General features: G+C 47.2%; 2 protein-coding genes across 8 annotated transcripts in view; one reads left to right on the top strand and one right to left on the bottom strand.

Annotated features, from left to right (window-relative positions):
- The window catches only part of rpp30 (ribonuclease P/MRP 30 subunit), a 67648-nt gene extending 62644 nt beyond the window's left edge, over window positions 1-5004 (bottom strand). Inside the window, exons 1-3 of one of the 3 annotated variants that reach the window (XM_072479021.1) lie at window positions 4953-5004; window positions 4536-4768; window positions 404-459 (exon numbers count right to left, since the gene is read on the bottom strand). In XM_072479021.1, the coding sequence (XP_072335122.1) occupies window positions 404-459; window positions 4536-4623 (144 nt within the window). In that variant the 5' untranslated portion in view covers window positions 4624-4768; window positions 4953-5004. The other 2 variants (XM_072479023.1, XM_072479022.1) reach the window with 2 other exon arrangements.
- Window positions 5005-5064: 60 nt separating this feature from the next.
- The window catches only part of kif20bb (kinesin family member 20Bb), a 167223-nt gene continuing 147455 nt past the window's right edge, over window positions 5065-24832 (top strand). For 2 of the 5 annotated variants that reach the window (XM_072479019.1, XM_072479015.1), the window contains exons 1-4: window positions 5073-5231; window positions 14183-14339; window positions 17118-17216; window positions 17316-17435. In XM_072479019.1, the coding sequence (XP_072335120.1) occupies window positions 14184-14339; window positions 17118-17216; window positions 17316-17435 (375 nt within the window). In that variant the 5' untranslated portion in view covers window positions 5073-5231; window position 14183. Of the gene's footprint in view, window positions 5232-14179; window positions 14340-17117; window positions 17217-17315; window positions 17436-24832 lie in introns of all 5 variants that reach the window. The other 3 variants (XM_072479017.1, XM_072479018.1, XM_072479016.1) reach the window with 3 other exon arrangements.

Here is a 24832-nt window from a genome sequence, read left to right as displayed (position 1 = left end):
TCCATTCAAACTTACCTGTAGACCAACATTATAAAAATTGGGTCCTGGGGCTGCATTGAGGGGCTTCAAGAGCTGCATGCGGCCCCTGGGCTGCATATTGGACAAGCCTGTTATAGAACATATTTATTCTCTCCATTTACTATTTCTACTCGATTGTTTGTCCCACGTCACTAACAATGTGCAAAAGCAGCGTCAGATTTTCCTTGGATATGTTGGTAGTTGCCTTTGTGGTAGTTGCTGATTGTTTTCTTTCAGTTCTCAGAGATCGACTTTTAAAAAAAACAAATGCAAAATTGGAGTCGCTGAACACCATGTCTAAAAGACAAATGAGACACTAAACGATAGAAAGGACATTTAGAGTACACAAACACTTTGAATTGAGACATTAATAAAGCTTCCATACCAATTTCTTTCCTTGAAACTCAGCCACATGATTAATCGCAACTGTTGAATAACCAACTAAGGGACAGAGAAAATAAGTTATTGGTAATGCTGTAGAAGTTAGCTGCAAGTCCGGTAATCCACATGCACATTTTGAAAAATTATTTGTTTGTTCATGAGACGTGTTCCTCGCTGGCGAGGCCAGCATGTATTGCCCATCCCAAAATGTGCCTGTTAATGCAGGCTTCTTGAACCTCTGCAGTTTATGTGTTGTGAGAACACAGAGTGCTGTTAGGAAGGGAGTTCCAGGATTTTGGCTCAGTAACAGTGGTATAGTTCCACGTCAGGATGGCCCGTCATGTTATTCTCATGTATCGGCTGCCCTTATCCTTTTAGGTGATTGAGGTTGCAGGTTTGGAAGATGATGTTGAAGTAGCCTTGGTGAGTTGCTGCAGTGTACCTTGTAGATAGCACACCGTTGCCACTGTGTGTCAGAGTGAATTTGAAGATGGTGGATAGGGTGCCAATCAAATGGGCTGCTTTCTTTCTCCCTGTCTTGCTACTGTGCTACTCAAGTGTTGTTGCAGCTGGACTCATCCAGACAAGTGGAGAGCATTCCATCACGCCCCTGACATGTGCTGTGTAGATGGAGGAGCCAGGGGGTAAGTTACTTAGCGCTGAATTTCCAGCCTCTGAACTGCTCTTGTGGTCACAGTAATTATGTGGCTGGACCAATTCTGTTCAACAGTAACCCCTGATGTTAATAGTGGAGGATTCAGCGATGGCAATGCTGACAGTTGGAAATGCTTAGCCTTGTCTTTTGCACTTGTGTTGAGCTTGCCCATCAGAGGATGCAGCACAGTGATAGTACCACACAACACAATCGAGGGCATTCTCAATGTGAAGGCAGACTTCATCTCCACAAGGATTGCACGGTGGTCATACCTACCAATGCTATCACGGACCAATGCATTGGTAGCAGGTAGATTAGTGACAGTCAGATTAAGTAGCTTTACCTCGTGTTGTTTCCTACACCACCTGCCACAGACTGTGTCCAGTAGCTATATCTAAAGAGTCACGTGGCCTCGGTTTCTCTCTTCACAGATGCTGCCAATTCTTCCAATATATACTGTTTTTATTAGCAGCTATGTCCTATGGGACTGGGCTAACTCGGCCAGTAGAGGTGCAATTAGTTCCCCACCAGGTGTCCATTTTGTGCCCTTGCCAGTCAGTGCTTTTTCCATTTGGTGAGCAACATGGAGGAGCACTGATTCATCAGCTGAGGGAGATAATAGGTAATCCATAAGATCATAATATATAGGAGCAGAATTAGGCCATTCGGCCAATCGTGTCCGCTTCGTCATTCAATGGCTGAAATGTTCCTCATCCCCATCCTACTGCCTTCTCCCCATAACCCCTGATCCCCTTATTAATCAAGGAATCCCCATATTAATCAAGAACACCAGATTTGTGCTTGAGGTGCTGTTACCTACAGGGCTACAGATCAAGAGCTGGAAAGCAAAATTAGACAGAATAGTTATTTCTCCGAACACGAGACTTAGTAGCAGGAGTAGGCAATTTCGCCTCTCGGGCCTGCTCTGCCGTTCAACATGATTATGGCTGATCACATCATGGCCTCAACTCCACCGTCCTGTCTATTCTCTGTAACCCTTCAACCCATTACTAATTTAAAATGTGTCCAACTCCTCTGTAAATTTGCTCATTCGTGAATTCCACAATTTCACAACTAATCAGTGCAAGGTTTGCTTGCTCATGCTTAACCTAATGCTTCGAAATTTCACAGGTTGGGATTCAACATTGAGAATTCCCAGGACAAATACCTCCTGACTATACCAGTGCCCCCATTTCTGCTGGGTCTGTCCTGCCTATGGGGCAGGACAAAACCAGGGATGGGGATATTGATGTCTGGGACCTTGGAATATATGATTTTGAGAGTATGACCATGTCAGGTTGTTGCTCGACAAGCTTGTGGGACAGCTTCCCAAATTCTGGCACAAGCCTCCAGATGTTAGCAAGAATAACTTTGCAGGGTTGACAGGGCTGGGTTTGCTGTTGTTTCTGGTGAAGTTGATACCGGGTGCGCATATGGTGTCATTCCTTTTCGACTTTCAGAAAATCCTTATGGAAATTAATCTTGGGCCGTAACTTCTGTGGAGTAGCAATCACAGTCAGATTTCCACTTTGTTCCTAGTTACTTACCCTAAACGCAGCCACACCTTTCTTGCCCAACCACGACTTGGCGAGAAAAGTGCAGTGCAGCAGGTTCCCGAGACCAGCTGAGTTGAAGGGAGGGAAGATACGCTACATGTTTCACAGCACCAGATTAGTAAAGCAAGAAGTTACACCAAATAGGCAGTTACTCCCTCCAAGCAGTATACTTCAAATTATGCATTCATTTCCAAACTCAGCGGTACTATTACTGGTGAAAATGCAATCTAATTAGGATGCAGAGCAAGATTCTGGCTGCAGACAGGAGTGTGATAAGCAGGCATGGACAAAAATGGTCATGTCATGTTTACCTCAACTAAATAGAACTTTTTACCCAGCAAATGATATAATTTGACCCAGAGATCACCAGACAACAAACCGGACATTTTTTTAATAAACTCTTTCATAAGACGTGTCCTTCACTGGCAAGGTCAGCATTTGTTGCCCCTCAGAAGGTGGTGGTGACTTCTTGAACCACAGTGCTGATAGAAAAGGAGTTCCAGGATTTTGACCAAGGAATATTAAATGAACGGCAATATAATTTCCAAGTCAGGTTGGTGTGGCTGGGAAGGGAACTTTCAAGTGGTGGTATTCCAATGCATCTGCTGCCCCAATCTGAAGCTGCTTTTGTTACAGAGCATCCTGTATTTGGTACACAGTTATTTTCTTGGGGGCTGAGGGAGTGAATGATAAAGGTTGACGACAGGCTGTCAACCAAGTGGGCTGCTTGTCCTAAGTGTAATGCATTGAGTGTTGCTGAAGCTGCACTCACCCTGGCAAATGAAGAGAATTTATTTACACCCTTGTGTTAAGAGTGTCTCCAATCAGTGGAGAGCTTTCTCCACTATTTCACTTTTGCTAAGGGCTCCTTGACTTGGTCAAATGCTGCCTTGATGTCGAGAGCAATTATTATCGCCTCACTTTTTAAATTCAGCTCTTTTGTCTACATTTATAATAATAATCTTTATTATCGTCACAAGTAGGCTTACATTAACACTGCAATGAAGTTACTGTGACAATCCCCTAGTCGCCACACTACGGCACCTGTTCGGGTATACTGAGGGAGAATTCAGAACGTCCAAATTACCCAACAGCCCGTCTTTCGGGACTTGTGGGGGGAAATGGAGCAACAGGAGGAAACCCCACACCGACACAGGGAGAACATGCAGACTCCACACAGGCAGTGACCCAAGCCGGGAATCAAAACTGGGACCCTGATGCGGTGAAGCAACAGTGCTAACCACTGTGCCACCATACCGTGCCGTTTAGATTAAGGCTACAAATGAGGTCAAGTGAGAGCAGGTTATTTCTCTGTAAATCCCACTTGATAGCACTGCCAATGACACCTTCTGTCACGCTGATGATTACCAAGTAACTGATGGGTGGGTGATAATTAGCCAAATTGTTTGTTGGAGACAGTACATATCTGGGCAATTTTCCACATTGGTAGGTAGGTGCCAATGTTGCCATTGTACTAGAACAGCTTGGCCAGTAGAATACAGCTAGCTCTGAAGCACAAGTCTTTACTGCAGTCAGGTGTTGCTAGGTCCTTTTAAGTTCAGCATCCAGCGCCATCAGCCATTTCCTGATTGATAATAGAAACCTACCCACACTGGTCTTATATCATGCATGGAAGGTTGTTTGGATTAGGATTTTTGAAGGTACCAATGTGCAGCAGGTTGGGGAGGATAAGGAGATTGTTGCTTTACACAAGTTTACATTTGAGTCCTTTTTATCTAGGTTAGGAAAGGACATCAATTCCAAGTACAAAGCAATTATCGCAATGTGGCATGTGGGTCTACTGCTGAAGGATGCTTAACAGTTTGTCACAATACATACGACACTCCAATTGAAACACAAGTCCTTTACTCCTGGGACGTCCAACTAATTAACTTACTTAACTTAGGAACAGAAATAATACTCACGATGCGCCGCGTTTTCTATGAGACTTTGCAACCTCTTTCTGTCGGTGTCGGAAGTGTTGACGATGTTTAAATCCGCGAAAAGCGCCATGCTTGCACCATGTGAGGACGGGCTTCGTGGAGTATTGCTTGCCGCTCCCAGAGGGCCGCTTCGCTCAGAGCCGCGGTCCCCTTTAAATCCAAGATCATAAAAACAAGAAAGTGGTCGGACAGCTGGGCAGTATTGTTGGGAGTATCTGAGGGGAGACAGAGAAACCCGGGTTAAAACTTCAGCTCAGTGACCTCACAAAAAACCAATTGGGGCTGAGCCCAGCCATCAAACTACAATTCCCTGACTCCGGACCAGCTCCTTCCCGACTAGTTTCACGTCTTTAACAATAACGTGAGGGGTTTCTCCTCACATCTGCACCAGCTGCTCACCTCCTGCCGTAGCTCGAGCCCCAGGGGCTTTGCGCAGCCGCACTCCCACTACCCGTGATGCCCCGCGTCGCTGCCGGCTCGCCATTGGTGGAATTTAAAAACTAGGGCGCGCGGCGGGAGCGTTAGTCCAGGAGAACGCGCGGCGGTGATTCGAGCGGCCCAGACCCGGACGGTCAGTGTGGCCCAGGTTGGTCACCTCCCCCCCTCATCTCTTCTGAACTGCGGGGCTCTTTGGCGTTTGTGCGACCCAGATGACAATCCGCGGTCCGTGTCATCCAGGTAAATCCAATGATTGAGCTCTCCGTCCTCCCCGGAGAGTAGAGGGACCTCCCGGCATCACGAACAAAGTCTGACCCAGAGGGTCCCCGTGTTACACTCTTGTTAACACTCGCTGTCCGTATGGTGCAATCTTCCTTCTGGGGACTGGGGCCTCTGATCTGCCTTTCTTTAAATGTTTTGTGTGCTGCGTGGATGGGATACTAATCCAGGTGGGAGGATCCCATGGAAAACCCCACTTAAACGGGGTAATTTCACCCAACTGTTTATTTTACTAATTTTCCTCAGCCGCTTCCCTCCCTCCTTTATCAGCGCATTCCTTCATTCCAGGATCCACAATTTTGACTTGTCTGGAGGCATCTGCTGGTCCCGACAACTATTGATGGTGGCAGCAAATTTCAAACGCGCTCTGCGGGTGAAATCGTTTCTGTTGAATTCTGCTCTAATTTTGGCCTCCGCAAGGGAGGCATCTAGAGATTATTTTCCCATTCACCGATCTGCTGCTTTGAGGCTTTCATGTGTGCAAATTAGTTATTGCGCTTGTCGACATAAAATGCACGATTGCACCGGTCAGACTCTGCTTTTGTAATGTTTCCTTCTAGCCGCTTGCGTCTGATATCTCTGAAGTTGAAGAGGGCGGCGGGGTTCAAACTGTGTGCGTGGCTTCCTTTTGAACATTAGTATAGCTGGTGAACTTTGTTGTTGAATGAGCAGCGTTTCTGTAGATCATTAGAAAGCTATTAGCGCGTTTGGAGAGAGAGTCGTTATCCCTCAACCATTACTGCGTGCTTGGGTGATTTGTTGGAAATGCTCAGCTAAACCGTTGGTCGCTGGATGGTAGGGGGCAGATTTGATATGGTGGGTGCCAGACCCCTTCAGGCAATCCTCTAATTTGGCTGATGTGAACTGAGTAGATCATAGAATTTACAGTGCAGAAGGATGCCATTCAGCCCAGCAAGTCTGCACCAGCCCTTGGAAAGAGCACCCCACGCCTCCGACTTATCTCAGTAACCCGATCAAACCTTTTTTGGACATGTAAGGGGCAATTTAGCACGGGCAATCCACTTAACCTGCACATCTTTGGTGGGAGGAAACCTACGCAGACACTGGGAGAAAGTGCAAACTCCACCCAGGCAGTCACCCAAGGCTGGAATTGAACCCTGGGGCTGTGAGGCAGCAGTTCTAATCACTGGGCCGCCCGAGTACTCACAAGTCGCCCAAATCTTGCAAATACCTCGGTGAGTCTTTTGTGGTCTGTTTTGTAGTCAATTTCATGATGACTATCCTCTGACCATTTTAGATGCTTGTCAACCATGACCATGCCCTTCGACTGACTGGTCATGCATAATCAATGTGAATTCTTTGCCACGGCCTGGTAGGCCATTCCCATGGATGGTTGTAGTGGAGTTACATTTATCAACACAGCACAGGATTGGCAGAATCCCACTGTCTCTATTTGGGCATCCAATTGGGCTGCCAGAAGTAGCTCCTTGCCAACTCCTTCATTCTAACTACACTGAGATTGCCCTCTTGCAGCTATTCCAGGATTCTACTTTGTAGGCACAGCAAAATGATTACTCTAATACTGCACAACAAAATTATTTTGTACTGTAAGTTCCCAAGATGCTTGGCAAGATAGGGTTCAAGGTCTGGATTCTTTCTGTAGTCTTGTCTAAGAGTTCCTTTTTGAATAATTTCCAACACCTTCCCCATCACTGGTTCAGGTAAATTTTCACACTTGAAAAGATGTTACCGGAACCTTTTTCATCTTGATCTTGCAACAGCAGTCTAGATAAAACATTCCTGTTCATGTGCTGTTTAGATCTACAACATTCAATGACATAGCCATGTGCCGACAAGTTTAACGGCCAACGTTGTAAACAACGAGCAGCGAACCCCGTTTGCGGCCCAAATATTGTTGTTAAGGGACAATGGTCGATCAATCGAGTAAATTGAATGCCAACCTTCGAATACCAAAAATGTTGAGACCTTAAGTTGAGCAGAGTTGGACTCCGTGCTAGTCAACGTATTGGAAGTAGATGCTATTGGTCGTTCTTCATCTGAAGCATTATATGTGAGACAACTGTTCCAGCCCTATAGGGTGATGCATCGCAAGCAGGCTGCAGCTTCAGCTTTGTTATAATGGACCAATAGTTCAGATTCCTGTAATAATGTTTTGACATTTTGGTAAGCATCCTCGATCTTTTGTCCAGAGCCAAAGCTTGTTTGTCACAAAGCAATTTATGTAAAGACTTCAGCCTTGCTGCTAAGTGCTAACAAACTTTACATAGCAATTTAATCCTAGAAACTATCTTAACTGAATCCTGTTCTGCAGTCGCGATGCATTCAGGATCTCCGATTTCTCCTTGGGTTCTTTGTGCAGACTGCCTTGGTCGATTTGCACAAGACAGTGAATAGAAGATTTTTAAAATTTGCACTTCTCTTTCTTGACCGTTTATGTAGTTGCAGTCTTGCAAGAGTAGCTTCTAACTTATTTACGTGCTCTACATCGGTCAAACCTGTAATCAAAATGTCGTCCAGGTAGATTGGTACACCGATAGCCCACTCATTATCATTGGAAGAGAGCCAATGCTGAAGCTACCCTGCATGGAAACCTCCGATATCGAAATAGATCATTGTGTGTTCCTAAGTTCAGTAATGATCTAGACTCCACAGCTACGTTCATTTGCAGATTGACTTGGGAGAGATCAATTCTGCTAAACGTTTGGCTGTCTGAGAGGCCTGCAAAAAATAGGTGGTGGAGGGTACTGTGAAGCACACAATACAGGGTTGATAGTCATTTTGAAATCTCTGCATATTCGTACTGAGCCATCCTTCTTTAAGACTAGGACCAATGGGGTTACCCAACTGCTGGTGGTAACGGACGCAATGACTCCTGTCTTCTGTAACCTCTCAAGGTCTTCCACTTTAGATCGGTAAGTGGTGAACAATCTGAAGGGGCAAATCCACTTCCACAGTCACCTTGATGAAGCCCTTCAGAGCACAACCTCCTCGACCACATCAGATGGTTATACCGGCAGATACTTCAATTTTTAATGGTATATCGATTCAGGTGTAAGTGATACTGCATATTAACTTCCATTTTAAAAGTGTTCCCATTCAATTTTGGATAGACCCAAACACGTTGCCGGTCTCTTGTACTGCTGGAATGCCAATCGTATGCTGACTTGACATTCTGTTGCTTGGTGAGTCTTCAGTTGGACTACTTAACCTGTAAACTCACCCTGTACACTTTTGCAGTATTTTTCTTGGTACACTTGTTTTGTGTTGATGAATGTTGGCATGACCAACATGCCTTGGTAATGTGCCCAACTTAACCACAATCTTTGCATTTGTTCTCCTTGCTCCAATAATTTCCAACCATATGTCCCACTTGGTTGCAGTGATGACACATGTTGGTCCTGCTTCTTACAGACTCCAGTTTATGGACTTTAGTTCGATCTCCAATCAGTGATGCTTCTTTTGTCGCAAGTTCCATTGATGTTGTGATTGCTGTAGCAGATTTTAGGGTTAATGCACCATCAGTCAACAATTTCCTTTGGATGGCTTCATTTGAGGCCGCAAAGTGTATCATTCAAATTCGCAGTACTTTGCTAGCTTTCACAGTGATGTAACAAATTGTGAAATGTTTTCCCCTCCTGTGCACCAGGAATCTTTCAGCTATTAATAGTGGACAGGGAGAGAAATATCCTTGCAAGTCAGTCATTAACTCCTAGAACATAGAAAATAGGTGCAGGAGTAGGCCATTCGGCCCTTCGAGCCTGCACCATGATTCCATATGATCGTGGCTGATGATGCGAATTCAGTATCCCACTCCCTCTTTCTTCCCATACCCCTTGATCCCTTTAGCTGCAAGGGCGATGTCCTGCTCCCTCTTGAATATATATCCAACAAACTGGCCCCAACAGCTTTCTGTGGTAGAGAATTCCACAAGTTCACAACTCTCTTGAGAGAAGAAGGTCTTCCTCATCTCAGTCCTGAATGGCTTACCCCTTGTTCTTAGGCTGTGACCCCTAGTTCTGGACGTCTCCAACATTGGGAGCATTCTTCCTGCATCTAGCCTGTCCAGTCCCATAAAGATAAGTGCTCCCCATTCTTCTAAACTCCAGTGAGTACAAGCCCAGTCGATCCAGTGTTTTTTTTTCAAATGTTAGTCCTGCCATCCTGGGAATTAATCTGGTGAACCTTCGCTGGACACGCTCAATAGCAAGAATGTCCTTCCTCAAACTAGGAGGCCCAAACTGCACACAATACTCCCAAGATGTGGCCTCACCAAGGCCCTGTATTACTGCAGCAAGACACCCCATCTCCTATGCTCAAATCCTCTCGCTATGAAGGGCAGCAGGCCGTTGGTTTCCTCATCGCCTGCTGTACTTGCTTGCCAACCTTCAGCGGCTGTTCCAGCATGACACCCAGATCTCGTTGCACTTCCCCCTTTCCTAAAGTGCCACTATTCAGAAAATCTGCCTTCCTGTTTTTGCCACAAAGTGGATAATCTCACATTTACCCACATTATATTCTATTTGCCCACTCAGGCAGCCTGTCCAAGTCACCCTGCAGCCTCTTTGCATCCTCCTCTTAGCACACACTGTCGCCTAGCTTAATGTCATCTGCAAATTTGGCGATATTGTATGCAATTCCTTCGTCCAATTCATTAACGTATATTGTGAACAGCTGGGGTCCCAGCACTGTACTCTGCGATACCCCACTAGTCACTGCCTGCCACTCTGATAAGGACCCATTTATTCCCACTCTGCTTTATGTCTGCCAACCATTTCTCTATCCATGTCAATGCATTACCCCATATACCATGACCTTTAAGTTTGCTCACTAATTTCTTGTGTGGGACCTTCTCAAAAGCCTTTTGAAAGTCTAGACACATCCACTAGTTTACCCATGTCAACTTAACTGGTCACAAGCCTCAAAAAAATCCAGAAGATTTGTCAAGCATGATTTCCCTTTAGTGAATCCGTCCCCACTTTCCAATTGTCAGTTATTTCATCCTTAAAAATTGACTCCAGCATTTTCTGCACACCAATGTTAGACTCGCTGCTCTATATTTCCCTGTTTCCCCTCTCCCTCCTTTTTACAAAGTGGGGTTACATTAGCTACCCTCCAATCCAATGGGTTTAGCTGGGTATACTAAATTCTGTTGCAACATGAATTTTCATCCCAACTGGACTGGAGATTGCAGTATGCAGGTCTGCTGGTCCCGATTAGCTTTAAGGAATGACTGGAACCTTTCCTTATGATTCCTCCTCATCAAACACATTCTTATAATCATAGAAACTCTGCAGTGCCGAAGGATGCCATTTGGCCCATCGAGTCTGCACCGACCCCTCAAATGTGTACTCAACCCATACCTACTCCCGTACCCTAATCTCCACATCCTTCGGTACTAAGGGACAATTTATCCTGGCCAATTCACCTAACCTGCACATGTTTGGACTGTGGGAGGAAACCGGAGCACCCGGTGGAAACCCACGCAGACACAGCGAGAACGTACAAACTTCACATGATGACCCATGCCGGAATTGAATCCGGTTTCCTGGAGCTGTGAGGCAGCAGTGCTAACACTGTGTCACTGTTCATGGTGCCTTCCCACCATTTTTGGATTGCAGCTCCCTGATCTGTGCTACTCGGCCTTCAGCCTGTCTTCCCTGCTGTTTTATTTCTCTCTGTTTAAACAGACAAACTCTCGGTGCACAAGCAGTCTAGGTTTTTCGATGCCTCACGACTGATTCCTGCCCAGTAGGTTGCAGATTTGCCGGCCCTGTAGACTCCGCTTCCGCGGCCTGTTTCAGTACCTCCTGCAAGCCGTAATTATAACCGCAAGTGTATTGAAAAATTTGATTCTTCATTTGAAGTAAGCCCCCAGTAACTTGCAGTTGTTCGATACTTTAAAAAAAAAAAAACCTTTTACTTGCACTAATAGCTGTCACAATGACTGGACGAATCGACAACGTCCTGCTACAAATTGTAAGGTGTCAAAATATTACGTGAGTTATTTTTATTTGCCACAACAATGAGTTTGCCTTGGGAGTCAGGATATTTCTCCCGACCTCCCTCCCAATGGTGCCTGGGCCTGGATCTTCATTGATGGTTTCTTCTGGCTCATAAAATCGTTCTTTGCTCCTTTTATTTTATATGGCTGAGATTTCTCTTTGTTATGTTCTTTGTAGTCATGAAGAGAGAATCAGAGGTTGCACATATCGAATTTGTTCTATTGTATAGAATAGAGCCATAGAATATAGTACAGGGCAAGAGGTTTATTTACAAAATGCTGCTCAAACAGGGTACAATGGTGATCTCACAAAAGCCACAAAACCCTCCGATGACATAGTCTGACAATTGCACCAGCCAATGGTGTTTCTCTGATATACTTGTGAAGTACATTGTCTGGGGTTTTCCAACGGCGTGGGGCTGCCCCACAATGGGAAACCCCATTGACCAGCTGGCGTAACGGAGCATCCTGCTGGTGGGGTGAAACAGAAATGTGGCGCGGCGGGACAGAGAACCCAGGATGCTCCGTTACGCCGGCTGGTCAATGGGGTTTCCCATTGTGGGGCAGCCCCACGCCGTTGGAAAACCCCGGGCTGCCGTCAAAACGGAGCATCCCGCCGGCGGAGAATCCAGCCCATATCTCCAGCCAAGAAGGCAGAAGTATCAAAACAAAAAACGAACTTCAGAAAGACATTGACTGGAAGTGTGCATCAAGGAATATTTTTGTGTGCGCGCTTATGCGCGTATGCATGTTATAATACATTACATAATAGGTTTTTCAAGTTGTTAAGTTACAAGCCTGATGACTAGTTTATTAGGCTCAACCAAGGAGCGTGGATATTTAAAATAAAATCTGATTTCTCCTGTGTTGTGCCTCCGGGTCAAGTGGGACTGGAATAGACCATGCACTAGCCCAGGGAGTCGTGACACTACCTGAGGCAGGATATATTTGCCCTGGAGAGAATTTATACTAATTAATTCATTGGGTGCGGGCTTCGCTGGCTAGGCCAGCATTCACTCAAATCCCATATTGCTCTTGAGATTGTGGTGGTGAACCCCCGCAGTCCCTGAGGTGTAGATACACCTACAGTACTGTAGAGAGGGAGTTCCAGGATTTTGACCCGGCGACAGTGAAGGAATGGTGATATCTTTCCAAGCAAATGGCTTATGGGCAGAACATCCAGGTGGTGGTGTTCCCATGTATCTACTGCCCTTGGTTTTTGGTGTGGAAGGTGTTGTCAAAGGAGGATTAGTGCGTCTTAGAATCATAGAATTTACAGTGTAGAAGGAGGCCATTCGGCCCATCAAGTCTGCACCGGCTCTTGGAAAGAGCACCCTACCCAAGCCCACACCTCCACCCTATCCCCAAAACCCATTAACCCCACCCAACACTAAGGGCAATCATAGTCAATCCACCTAACCCGCACATCTTTGGACTGTGGGAGGAAACCGTGGCACCCGGAGGAAACCCATACACACTGGGAGAACATGCAGACTCCGCACAGACAGTGATCCAAGCTGGGAATCGAACCTGGGACCCTGGAGCTGTGAAGCTATTGTGTTAACCACTGCTACCGTGCTGCCCTTGTCTTGTAGATGGTACACACTGTGTTACTGTACGTCGTTGGTGGAGGGAGTGAATGTGGAAGGGATACTAAATCAAGCAAGCTCATAATTAGAGTTTTACAACATAGAATTTTTTTGGTCCATCATGTCTGCACTGGTCAAGCACCGATCTATTCTAATTCCATTTTCCAGCACTTAATCCTTAGCTTTGTATGCTATGATGTTTCAAGTGTACATCTAAATGCTGCTCTGTCCTGGATGGCATCAACCTTTTTGAGTGCTGTTGGAGCTGCACTCCTCATACAGGAAAGTGGAGAGTATTCCATCACACTCTTTACTTGTGTCTTGTAGATTGTGGACAGGCGTTAGGGAGTCATTAAGTGAGTTAATTACTGCATGATTCTTCCCCTCTCACTTGCTCTTGTAGCCACAGTATTTATATGGCTGGCCCAGTTCAGTTTCTGGTCAATGGTGAGTGAAACACAGGAACATGGAAATTAGGAGCAGAAGTAGGCAATTCAGCCCTTTGAGCCTGCTCCGCCATTCAATCAGATCATGGCTGATCTCAAATCCAACGCCCCTCCTGTTCCTCCATATCCCTGCAACACGTTTTAAAAATCAAAAATATATCTATCTCCTTGAAAGTGCAACAAAGGTTCAGAAGAGTGAGAAAGAGAGGCAATCTCACTGAAATATACAAAATCTTTAGTGCTTTGAGTCGATGCAGGAAGTTTCCTCTGACTGGCGTGGGAGTCGGGGGGGAGTCTAGAACCATGGACCCAGTCTCGAAATATTGGGTAGACCATTTAGGACCTTGATGAGGAATGTCTTCATTCACAAGGTAGTGAATCTTTGGAATTCTCTACCCGATAGGGCTATGTTTAAGACCTAAGACAGACATCAAGAGATCTTGGATTGTTGCAAAAATGGCGTTTTTTAGATCGAAGACCAGCCATGATTTAGCTGAATGGCTGAACAGGCTTGAAGAACCAAATGACCTGCTCCTACTTCCTATGTTCAGGTCATTGGAGATAACTCCCCTGCTCTCCTGCAAAATAGTGCTATGGCCTCTGTTGCGTCCACTCTCTTAAGAAGGGGCCTGATGTTTGTCTTGTGCAACAAGTGTAATTCGCATATCATCTGCATGAAATGTAATAAAGTTTATTATCACATGATTGATACAAGCCAAGGTACAGAGATTATATGAATTGGAAATAAACCTTGATTCATCTGACATGCGTTCCAAACATTTCCACATTTGTGGAGACTTTTAGCCTGTTGCATTTATTATGCTTTTCACAACTCATGGATTTAAATGTGTCAAAAATATGTAATTTGCCAATAATTGTTTCTTTTTTCAGCAGAATGGAACCAGTATTAAACTCCAAGTTGTCATTTATACAATCACAAGGAATTGAAAATGATGCACAGGAGATGTCCACTGCGGAGGATTTTGAAGCCATTAGAAAGGATTTGATTGATGAACTTTGCCAGGAAGAAAATTCAAATGCATCACACGTGGTAAATATATAATTTTGTCTGCATGCATCAAAATTTCAATAATAATGAGATTTGGGCTGATAAGTGTGGCAGGTAACATTTGTGTCATGCAAGTTCCAGATAATGACCAAAAGGGAGCGTCTAACTATCTTTTTTTGGCAATCAATTGTAATACATCATTAATTTTCCCACTCCATCAACACTCTGAAGGTCATTATTGCCTAAAAGCTGAACTGAATCAGCCACAAATGTTGTGACTAGTATAGCAGATCAGATATTCTGGACACCCAACATCTAGTCACAATTCAAGAGATTGATTAAATCCTGCCCACTTCACTGAATGGGTCTGGCTGCAGCAGCACTTGATGTTTAATATCGTGGACATAGCAGTCCATTTGAAATTCACCACAGCAACCAGTTTACCAATCAACAAGAACACACAATAGAATCAGGAGTAGACCAAATGGTCTGTTGACCCTGCTTTGCCATTCATATGATTGTGGTGGATTATGGGCTTCAACTGCACTTTCCTGCCTGCTCACCATATCACTTGATTCCCCAAGATCCCAAAAGTATCTCAATCCTCGGGCAGAGAATTCTAAAGGTTCACAATCCTTTGAGTGAATTACTTTGAATAATTTCTCCTCATCTCAGTCCTAAATGATCAATCCCATATTCTGAGATTATGCCCCAATATTTTAGATTCCCCAAATAATAGATGCAATCTCTCAGCATCCATCCTATCAAACTTCTTCAGAATCTTCTATGTTTCAATTAGATCATCTCTCGTACTTCTAAACTCCAGGGAATATAAAGCCTATTTACTCAGCGTCTCATAGGACAAGGGACCGATGAGCCTCAGCTGCACTGCCTCCAGTATATGCTTAAATTTGCAGACCAAACCTCTTGTGCTATCCCAGATGTGGTCACGCCAAAACCTGTAGAACTGTAGCAAGACATTGTCATTCCTGTATTCCAATCCCCTTCCAAAAATTGCATTTTTAAAGTCATTCATGGGATGTGGGTGTCACTGGCTAGGCCAGTATTGTATTGCAAATTCTAATTGCCCTTGAGAAGGTGGTGAGCTGCCTTCTTGAATCCCTGCAGTCCATGTGGTGTAGGTACACCCACCATGCTGTTGGGGAGAGAGTTCCAGGAATTTGACCCAGTGACTGAAGGAAGGGCAATATTTGCAAGTCAGGATGGTGAGTGGCTGAGAGGTTACCACATGACTGCTGCCGTAGTCCTTTTAGATGTGGATTTGAAGGTACTATCTAAGGAGCGTTGGTGCGCTCTTACACTGCATCTTGTAGATGGTACACATTGTTGCCAGTTGGTGATGGAGTGAGTGACTGTGTGTGGAAGAGGTGTCAATCTAGTTGGCTGCTTTATGCTGGATGGTATCAAGCTTCTTGTGCTGTTGGAGCTGCACCCATCCAAGCAAGTGGTTGAGTATTCAATTACGCTCCTGACTTGTGCTTTGTAGATGGTGGACAGGCTTTGGGGAGTCAGAAGGTTAGTTCCACGTCACAGGATTCCTCACCTTTGACCTGCTCTTGTAGCCATGGTATCGATAAGTTCAGTTATTGGTCAATGGTAACTCCCAGGATGTTGATAGTGGGGGATTCAGTGATAAATGCCATTGAATGTCAAAGGTTTTATTCTCTCTTGGAGATGGTCATTCCCTGGCACATGTGTAGTACGAATATTACTTGATGCTTTTTAGCCCAAACCTGGATATTGTCCAAGTCTTGCCATTTGTCTTCCTGATTTCTTGCTTTATCTGCATGCTATGCATTATTTGTTTGAGTACAGCCAAATCTCTAGGAACACCAACACTTGCAAGTTTGATACCTTTCTTAAAATAATAATTCTGATTTTCTAATCCTACGACCAGATTAATAATATCACAGTTCTCTACATTACTCTTATCTGTCACCTTGTTGCCCATTCACCTGGCTTGCCTATTTCATTTTGAAACCTCTGTGTCTTATTGTCACAAGTAGGCTTACACTAACACTGCAGTGACATTACTGTGAAAAGCCCCGAGTCGCTACATTCCGGCGCCTGTTCGGGTATACGGAGGGAGAATTCAGAATGCCCAAATTACCTAACAGCACCTCTTTTGGGACTTGTGGGAGGAAACCGGAGCACCCGGAGAACCCACGCAGGCACAGGGAGAACGTGCAGACTCCGCACAGACAGTGACCCAAGTCGGGAATCAAATTTGGGACTCTGACGCTGTGAATATAACATTGCTGGTTAACCCTGCTCCAAGACTGATCTAAGAAAACTTTATCCCTAGTTGGTTCCACAATGTATTGCTCTAAAAAGAAGTAATAAAAACATTATATGCCTCTTTTAGCCATTTTACCAATTTAATTGTCCCAGTCTATTTGAAGATTAAAGTCCCCTGTAATTATTATATTGCCTTTGTTACAACCCCCAATAGTTTCCTGTTTAATGCTTTGTCCAATGGTACAACTACTTTTAGGGTGACTTTTGTACTGTAGCTGCAATCTCTGTACTGTTTATAGGATATACTGCAGCATGTTCCCAATATTACTTCGACAGCACTTACAAAACTATAACCTCCACCACTAGGTCAAGGGTAGAAGGTGCATGGGAGCATCATTGCATTCAAGTTCTTCAAGACACACATCATCCTGACTTGGTAGTGTGCTGCTATTTTATTCGCTAGGTTAAAATCCAGATCCTGGTCCATCTGTTTTTGTTTAACATAGGCTTGAATGTATCAACTTTATTTTAATGTCTCAAACTGCATCTTTTTTTCAACAGGCTCTTCCACAAAAAAGTTCAGGTTCAAAGGATCGTATGTGTGTTCATCTTCGTGTTAGACCTTTCACTGAAGCTGAAGTTGCACAAAATGAATCACAGGCTAGTTATCTAAATTACTTTGAATTTAACCCTTTTTAAAAAACAAAATGTGAACCTATTGATATATATGCTGATGTGTCAAATTATTGTTCTTTCTAGGACTGTGTATCAATAGAAAACTCAACTAGTGTCATCCTGAAACAACCACAAATTTCTTTGGGTTCCCGATATAGTGATCGAGGAATTGGCCAAATAGCTCAATGTTTTACATTTACTCATGTAAGTAGCAAAGAGTTTTTATTTTACAATTGAGTAAAATGGCAATCTTGAGTAGAAGTATATTTGGTACATCTGCACTTTTAAATAGAATTCAAAATATGATGAGTCATTTTCCAGAGTGTGTTTTCTTGTGTTTAAAGATAGATGAATAGCCACTATTACATATTTGGTGAATTTCTACCATAAAATTTATTAGCTGCTACTTTGGATAGCAAAAGTTGCTAGATGTTTATTTTCCTTGGGAAACACCATACTAGCTAGAAGGGGAAATCAATCGAAGAAGTGTATTTGAACATTACAAAGTTAATTCATATACTTTCATTTGAATATCACATTAATTTAACAAACCAGGACCAAGGATGGTTAGCTCCATGCTGAAATTGTAATGAAGTACAAATTGAAGGAAATCCTGCTATAATACTTGTGGCCTATCACAGGCATTGTCAAACCCGGGGCACGACCTGCGGGTGGGTGTCGGGAGGGTTGCGGAGCCATCCGTTGCGGCGCTCCCGATCGCGCGCAGCAGCCGGCTTTTAATAATTCCGGCTGCAAGCGGCCTTCAAAATGTCCAGGAACAGATAAAAAAAAATTCGGCCACACTGAGCATGTGCACCGATGATCGGGCATGAGTGCGCAGTGCGGCTGAATTTTTTTAATATGGTCGCAGCCTCTTTTTGTTTTTTGGCCCAAAACCATTTCCTCCATTTTTGTCAGTAACAAACAAGGTAAGAGAAAATGGTAGGTCGCGAAGGTCGGCTGGGTTGGGTCCCGAAGGTTGGCCGGTTGGTAAAAATGGGTCCCCGGAAAAAAGTTTGAAAAACACTGGTCTATCAGATCATGCCCAGAGATCTGGGAGCTACTTTGGAAACCGTGCGCAGATAATCCACAGGATTGATTTCAATTTCCGAAGGCAGTGATGAGAACACAGTATTATGAAGCTCATCGGAATAAATTATGCGGAATAGCTAGAATTGAATAAATACTATTGGAAAAAGGGGCATGGACTGAAATTTATAAAAGGCTAATTTAATGTTGAATAAAATTTGTCTACCAGGAATCCAAGTAGAGAATAGATTTCTAGATAATGGTTGGTGGATTGGCCATGATCAATGTGCGGGGATAAGATGGGGGAGTGGGCTTAGGTAGAATGCTCTTTTGGAGGGTCGGTAAAGACTCGATGGGCCAAATGGCCACCTTCTGCACTAGGGATTTGATGGAAAAAGGAACAATTGAAGAATTAGTTGGATGCTGTGGTGGACAGACTTTGATTTTTTTTATTAAAAAAATTAAATACAGAACAAAGTAAAACAACCCCCATGCCCCCCTCCCCCCTATACATAAATAATAAATTAACACCCCGAATTAACACAAAGCAAATATATACACCCCCTCAAATCCCCCAGGGTAAATAAACAAAAATAACATAGAACCCCCTCCGGGTTGCTGCTGCTGCTGACCATTGTCTACCGTTCTGCCAGGAAGTCCAAGAACGGTTGCCGCCGCCTGAAGAACCCTTGTACCGATCCCCTTAAGGCGAATTTCACTCTCTCCAATTTAATAAACCCTACCATGTCGTTGATCCAGGATTCCATGCTTGGGGGCCTCGCATCCCTCCACTGAAGAAGAATCCTTCGCCGGGCTACCAGGGACGCAAAGGCCAAAATACCGGCCTTTTTCTCCTCCTGCACTCCCGACTCCCCTGCAACCCCAAATATTGCAAGCCCTCAGCCCGGCTTGACCTTGGATCCTACCACCCCCGACACCGTCCTCTCCACGCCCTTCCAAAATTCCTCCAGCGGTGGGCATGCCCAGAACATATGGGTGTGATTTGCTGGGCTCCCTGAGCACCTAACACACCTGTCCTCTTCCCCCAAAGAACCGGCTCATCCTTGTCCCAGTCATGTGTGCCCTGTTGTAGCACCTTAAACTGTATGAGGCTGAGCCTTGCACACGATGAGGAAGAGTTCACCCTCCCCAGGGCTTCTGCCCACGTCCATTCCTCAATCTCCCCTCCCAACTCCTCCGCCCACTTACCTTTCAACTCCACCACCGAGGCCTCCTCCTCCTCCTGCGTCACCTGTTAAGTTTCCGAGATATTCCCCACTCCAACCGACACCCCTGAGAGCACCCTGACCTGTACTGTGCGTGGCAGCAGCCGCGGGAATTCCCCCACTTGCCGCCTGGCAAACGCCCTTACCTGTAAATATCTGAAGGTGTTCCCCGGGGGGAGCCCATACTTCTCCTCCAGTTAACCCAGGCTCGCGAACTTCCCGTCCACAGACCGGTCCCCCAACCTTCTTATCCCTGCCCTATGCCACCCCAAAAACGCTCCATCTATTCTCCCTGGGACAAACTGGTGGTTCCCCTGTATTGGGGTTCACACCGAGACCCCCCCCCCGCCGCCGCCGCCTCCACTGCCCCCAGATTTTGAGGGTAGCCGCCACTACCGGGCTCGTGGTATACCTCATTGTAGGGAGCGGCAGCGGCGCCGTTGCCAGCGCCTCCAGACTCGTACCCTCGCAAGACGCTGTCTCCAGCCTCTTCCATGCAGCCCCTCCATCACCTACATGCGCACCATCGCCGCATTGGCGACCCAGCAGTAGTACCCACAGAGGTTGGGCAGTGCCAGCCCCCCCCCCCCCCCCCCCCCCCAATCCCTACTCCGTTCCAGGAACACCCTTCTCACCCTCTGAGTCCCTCGCGTCCACACAAACCCCGTTATGCTCCTGTTGACCCGCCTAAAGAAGGCCTTCGGGATAAACATGGGGAGGCACTGGAACAGGAACAAAATCCTTGGGAGCACCGTCATCTTAACTGACTGCGCCCTACCCGTTAGGAACAGCGGCAACGCGTCCCACCTCTTGAACTCCTCCATTTGCTCCACCAGCCTCGTGAAATTAGGTCGATGCAGGGCCCCCCAGCTACAGGCCACCTGGACCCCCAAGTACCTGAAGCTCCTCTCCGCCTTTTTACTGGGAGCTCGCCAATCCCCCTCTCCTGGTCACCTGGGTGAACCACTAACAACTCGCTCTTCCCCATGTTGAGCTTGTACCCTGAGAAATCCCCGAACTCCGTGAGGATCCCCATTACCTCCGGCATTCCCCCCACCGGGTCCGCCACATATAGCAGCAAGTCGTCCGCATAGAGCGACACCCTATGCTCCTCCCTGCCCCGCACCAGCCCCCTCTGGTTCCTCGACTCCCTCAGTGCCATAGCCAGGGGTTCAATCGCCAGTGCGAAGAGCGGGGGGGACAGTACTCAAACCCCCCCTTGTTCGTGGCCACACTCTCCATCGGGACTTGGTACAACAACCTAACCCACCTGACAAACCCCTCCCCAAACTCGAACCTCTTCAGCACCTCCCACAAGTACCCCCACTCTACCCTATCGAAGGCCTTCTCAGCGTCCATCGCCACCACTATCTCCGCCTCCCCCTCCCTCGCCGGCATCATAATAACGTTCAGGAGCCTCCGCACATTCGCATTCAACTGCCTTCCCTTCACGAATCCTGTCGGGTCTTCGTGGATCACCTGCGGCACACAATCCTCCATTCTCATGGCTAAGACCTTCGCCAGCACCTTGGCATCTCCATTTAACAATGAAATCGGCCTGTAAGACCCACACTGCAGGGGATCCTTATCCCGCTTCAGGATCTAGGAGATCAGTGCCCAGGACATCGTCGGGGGCAAAGCCCCCCCCCCCCTCCCTTGCCTCATTGAAGGTCATAACTAGCAACGGGCCCAACAGATCCACATATTTCTAGTAGAATTCTACTGGGAAACCATCCGGCCCCGGTGCCTTCCCCGCCTGCATGCTCCCTATCCCTTTGGCCAGCTCCTCCAGCCCAATCGGGGACCCCAATCCCGCTACCAGTCCCTCCTCCATCTTCGGAAACCTCACTTGGTCCAGAAAGCGATCCATCCCTCCCTCCTCCTGTGGGGGCTCGGACCGATACAATTCCTCATAAAAGTCCCTGAAGTCCCCATTGATGTCAACCCCACTCCGTACCACACTCCCTCCCCTATCCTTAATTCCCCCGATCTCCCTAGCTGCGCCCCTCTTCCGAAGCTGATGTGCGCCAGCATCCGACTTGCCTTTTCCCCATAGTCATAAATCGCCCCCTGGGCCTTCCTCCACTGCACCTCCACCTTCCTGGTGGTCAACAGGTCGAATTGGGCCTGGAGGCTACGCCACTTCCTCAACAGTCCCTCCTCCGGCACCTCCGCATACCACCTGTCTACCCTCACCATCTCCCCCACACCACCTGTCTACCCTCACCATCTCTCCCACCAGCCTCTCCCTCTGCTCTCTCCTCTCCTTGTGGACCCTAATGGAGATCAGCTTTCCCCTAACCACTGCCTTCGACACCTCCCATACCATCCCCACTCGGACCTCCCCGTTATTGTTGGCCTCCAGGTATCTCTCTTATGTTTCCTCGGACCTGCTCACTCACCTCCTCGTCCACCAACAGCCCACCTCCAAGCGCCACAATGGGTGCTGGTCCCTCTGCTCCCCAGCTCTAGGTCTACCCAATGCGGGGCGTGATCCGAAATGGCTATCGCCAAGTACTCTGTATCCTCTACTCTCGCTATCAGCGCCCTACTCATAATAAAGAAGTTGATCCGGGAATAAGCCTTCTGAACATGCGAGAAGAATAAAAATTCCCTATCCCCCGGCCTTGCAAATCTCCAAGGGTCCACCCCTCGCATCTGGTCCATAAACCCCTCAGCACCTTAGCCGCCGCCGGCTTCCTAACCGTCCTAGACCTGGAGCGATCCAGTGCCGGATCCAACACCGTATTAAAGTCTCCCCCCATTATCAGGTCCCCCACTTCCAAGTCAGGGATCCGACCCAACATGCGCCGCATAAAACCCGCATTGTCCCAGTTCGGGGCATACACATTGACCAGCACCACCCTCTCCCCTTGCAGCTTATCACTTACCATGACGTACCTGCCGCCATTGTCTGTCACAATGCTCGACGCCTCGAACGACACCCTCTTTCCCACCAAGATCACCCCCCCCCCCCCCCAGATTTTTGGCATCCAACCCTGAGTGAAACACCTGACCTACCCACACTTTCATCAATCTTACCTGGTCTGCCACCTTCAGGTGTGTCTCCTGGAGCACGACCATATCCGCCTTCAGCCCCTTCAGCTGCGCGAACACCCGGGCCCGCTTGACCAGCCCGTTCAGTCCCCTTATATTCCAGGTCATCAGCCGGATCGGGGGGCTACTCGCCCCCCTCCCCCCGCCGACTAGCCATAATCCCTCCTTGGCCAGCCACGCGCCCGCACCCCACGCCCGGCCCGTTCCCCACAGCGGCAGACCCCCGTCCCAACCCCCTCTACTCGCTCCAGCTCCCCCTTGACCATAGCAGCAGCAACCTAGTTCCCCACCACCCCCCACCCTCCCCCCAGCTAGGATCCCTCCTAGCTGCTTTACTCCCCCCATTGCACTCCGCAAGTCAGCTGACCCTGGCTACTCCCGCCTCTCCTTCGACTCCTCCCATTGTGGGACAATACCCTCCTCCTCCATTACCCATTCACAGGCTCTCCGCCTCCCCCTTCCATCCCAAGCGCGGGAAACGACCCTTGCTTCCCCGCCCCCTCCAGCCTTCAGCGTGGGAAACAGCCAGCGCTTTCCACCTGCCCGGCCCCGCCATCTCTGTCTCCGCTTTTTACAGGCCCAGTCCCCTCACCCCCGACCCAGGCCCCATTTCCCCCCCCCCCCCCCCTACTGGCCATCCACCCCTACTCCATTAACTTACCCCCCTCCAAGAGCCCACCCGACAGACCCAACCAAAACAGTGCCCAACCCACCCTAACCACCCTCATCGAACCAAACAGAAATAAGAGTAAAGAACCCCCCCTCAAAGTGTAACACCCCAACAGCAATCCCCGACCACCCATCCCGACCCTCAATTTGTGCCCAGTTTCTCGGCCTGAACAAAGGCCCACGCCTCCTCCGGAGACTCAAAATAATGGTGCCGGTCCTTGTAGGTGACCCACAGTCGCACCAGCTGCAGCATGCCAAACTTCACCCCCTTTCTGTGCAGCACCACCTTCGCCCGATTGTATCCGGTCCTCTTCTTCGCCACCTCAGCACTCCAGTCCTGGTATATTCGTACCTCCGCGTTCTCCCACCTGCTGCTCCTCTCTTTCTTGGCCCACCTGAGCACGCACTCCCGATCAGCGAACCGATGAAACCGCACCAGCGGCGGCTCGTTAGCCTTGGGCCTCTTCGCCAGCACTCTATGGGCCCCTTCCAGCTCCAGGGGCCCCTGGAAGGACCCCGCTCCCATCAGCGAGTTTAGCATGGTGAACACATAGGCCCCCATGTCCGACCCATCCAGCCCCTCCGGGAGGCCCAGAATCCGCAGATTCTTCCGCCTCAACCGATTCTCCATCTCCATGAACCGTTCCTGCCATTTCTTGTCGAGGGCCTCGTGCACCTCCACCTTTACCGCAAGGCCTAAGATCTTGTCCTCGTTGTCGGAGACCTTTTGTCGGACCTCACGGATCGCCACCCTCTGGGCCGTCTGGGTCTCCAGCAGCTTATCGACAGAAGCCTTCATCGGCTCGAGCAGGTCCGCTTTATTCTCCCTGAAGCAGCTCTGGATAACCATCTGCTGCTGCTGCGCCCACTGCATCCACGCTGCCTGGTCCCCGCCCGCTGCCATTCTGCTCTTCTTCCCTCGCACCTTCTTTGGGTTCACCACCACCTTTTTAGTCGCCCTGCTCCTGGTCCAAGCCATACACTGTAGGGGAACTATTGCAATCTCCTTCCAACACCGGGAAACGTCGAAAAAATGCCGTTGGGGGCCCTGAAAAGAGCCCAAAAGTCCGTTTTTAGCGGGAGCTGCCGAATGTGCGACTTAGCTCCGCATAGCCGCAACCGGAAGTCGGACAGGCTTTGATTACTGAGCTGGAATGAAATGAGAAATATTGTGCTGCATTACCTTGAGAATCTCCCTCCTTGCCCCTTCCCTTGCCAAAATATGAGTTTGCTTCATCAGGAAAGGGTGCAATTACAACATGAATAAACATTTTTTCAAGGCCACATTTGGTGATTTTAAAAAAAATAAAAAAAATTGAGACTTTTATTCAATTTCAGTATCTGTCAAAGCCTTATTCGATCTCCGATCCCCAGAGCATTAACCTGGGTCTCTGGATTACTAGCCCAGTAACAATACCATTATGCCACTGCCTAGCCCACATAGACTTGGCAGAATATGATGCCTTGTAACTTCTCAAAATTATAAAGTAATTTATTTTTTCAAACAAATTCTGATAGGTCTGCAGTTTCTGGAAACATTTTGGTCGATGGTGTTATTTTTTGAAAGAAAAATCTAGACTTTAAAATATAATTACCTAATACACCAATTCACTATCATTA

Source organism: Scyliorhinus torazame, chromosome 16 (assembly GCF_047496885.1).
Source record: "Scyliorhinus torazame isolate Kashiwa2021f chromosome 16, sScyTor2.1, whole genome shotgun sequence".
Classification (NCBI taxonomy): domain Eukaryota; kingdom Metazoa; phylum Chordata; class Chondrichthyes; order Carcharhiniformes; family Scyliorhinidae; genus Scyliorhinus; species Scyliorhinus torazame.
The sequence above is the reverse complement of the archived record's forward strand: the minus strand, read 5'-3'. Positions and strand labels throughout refer to the sequence as shown.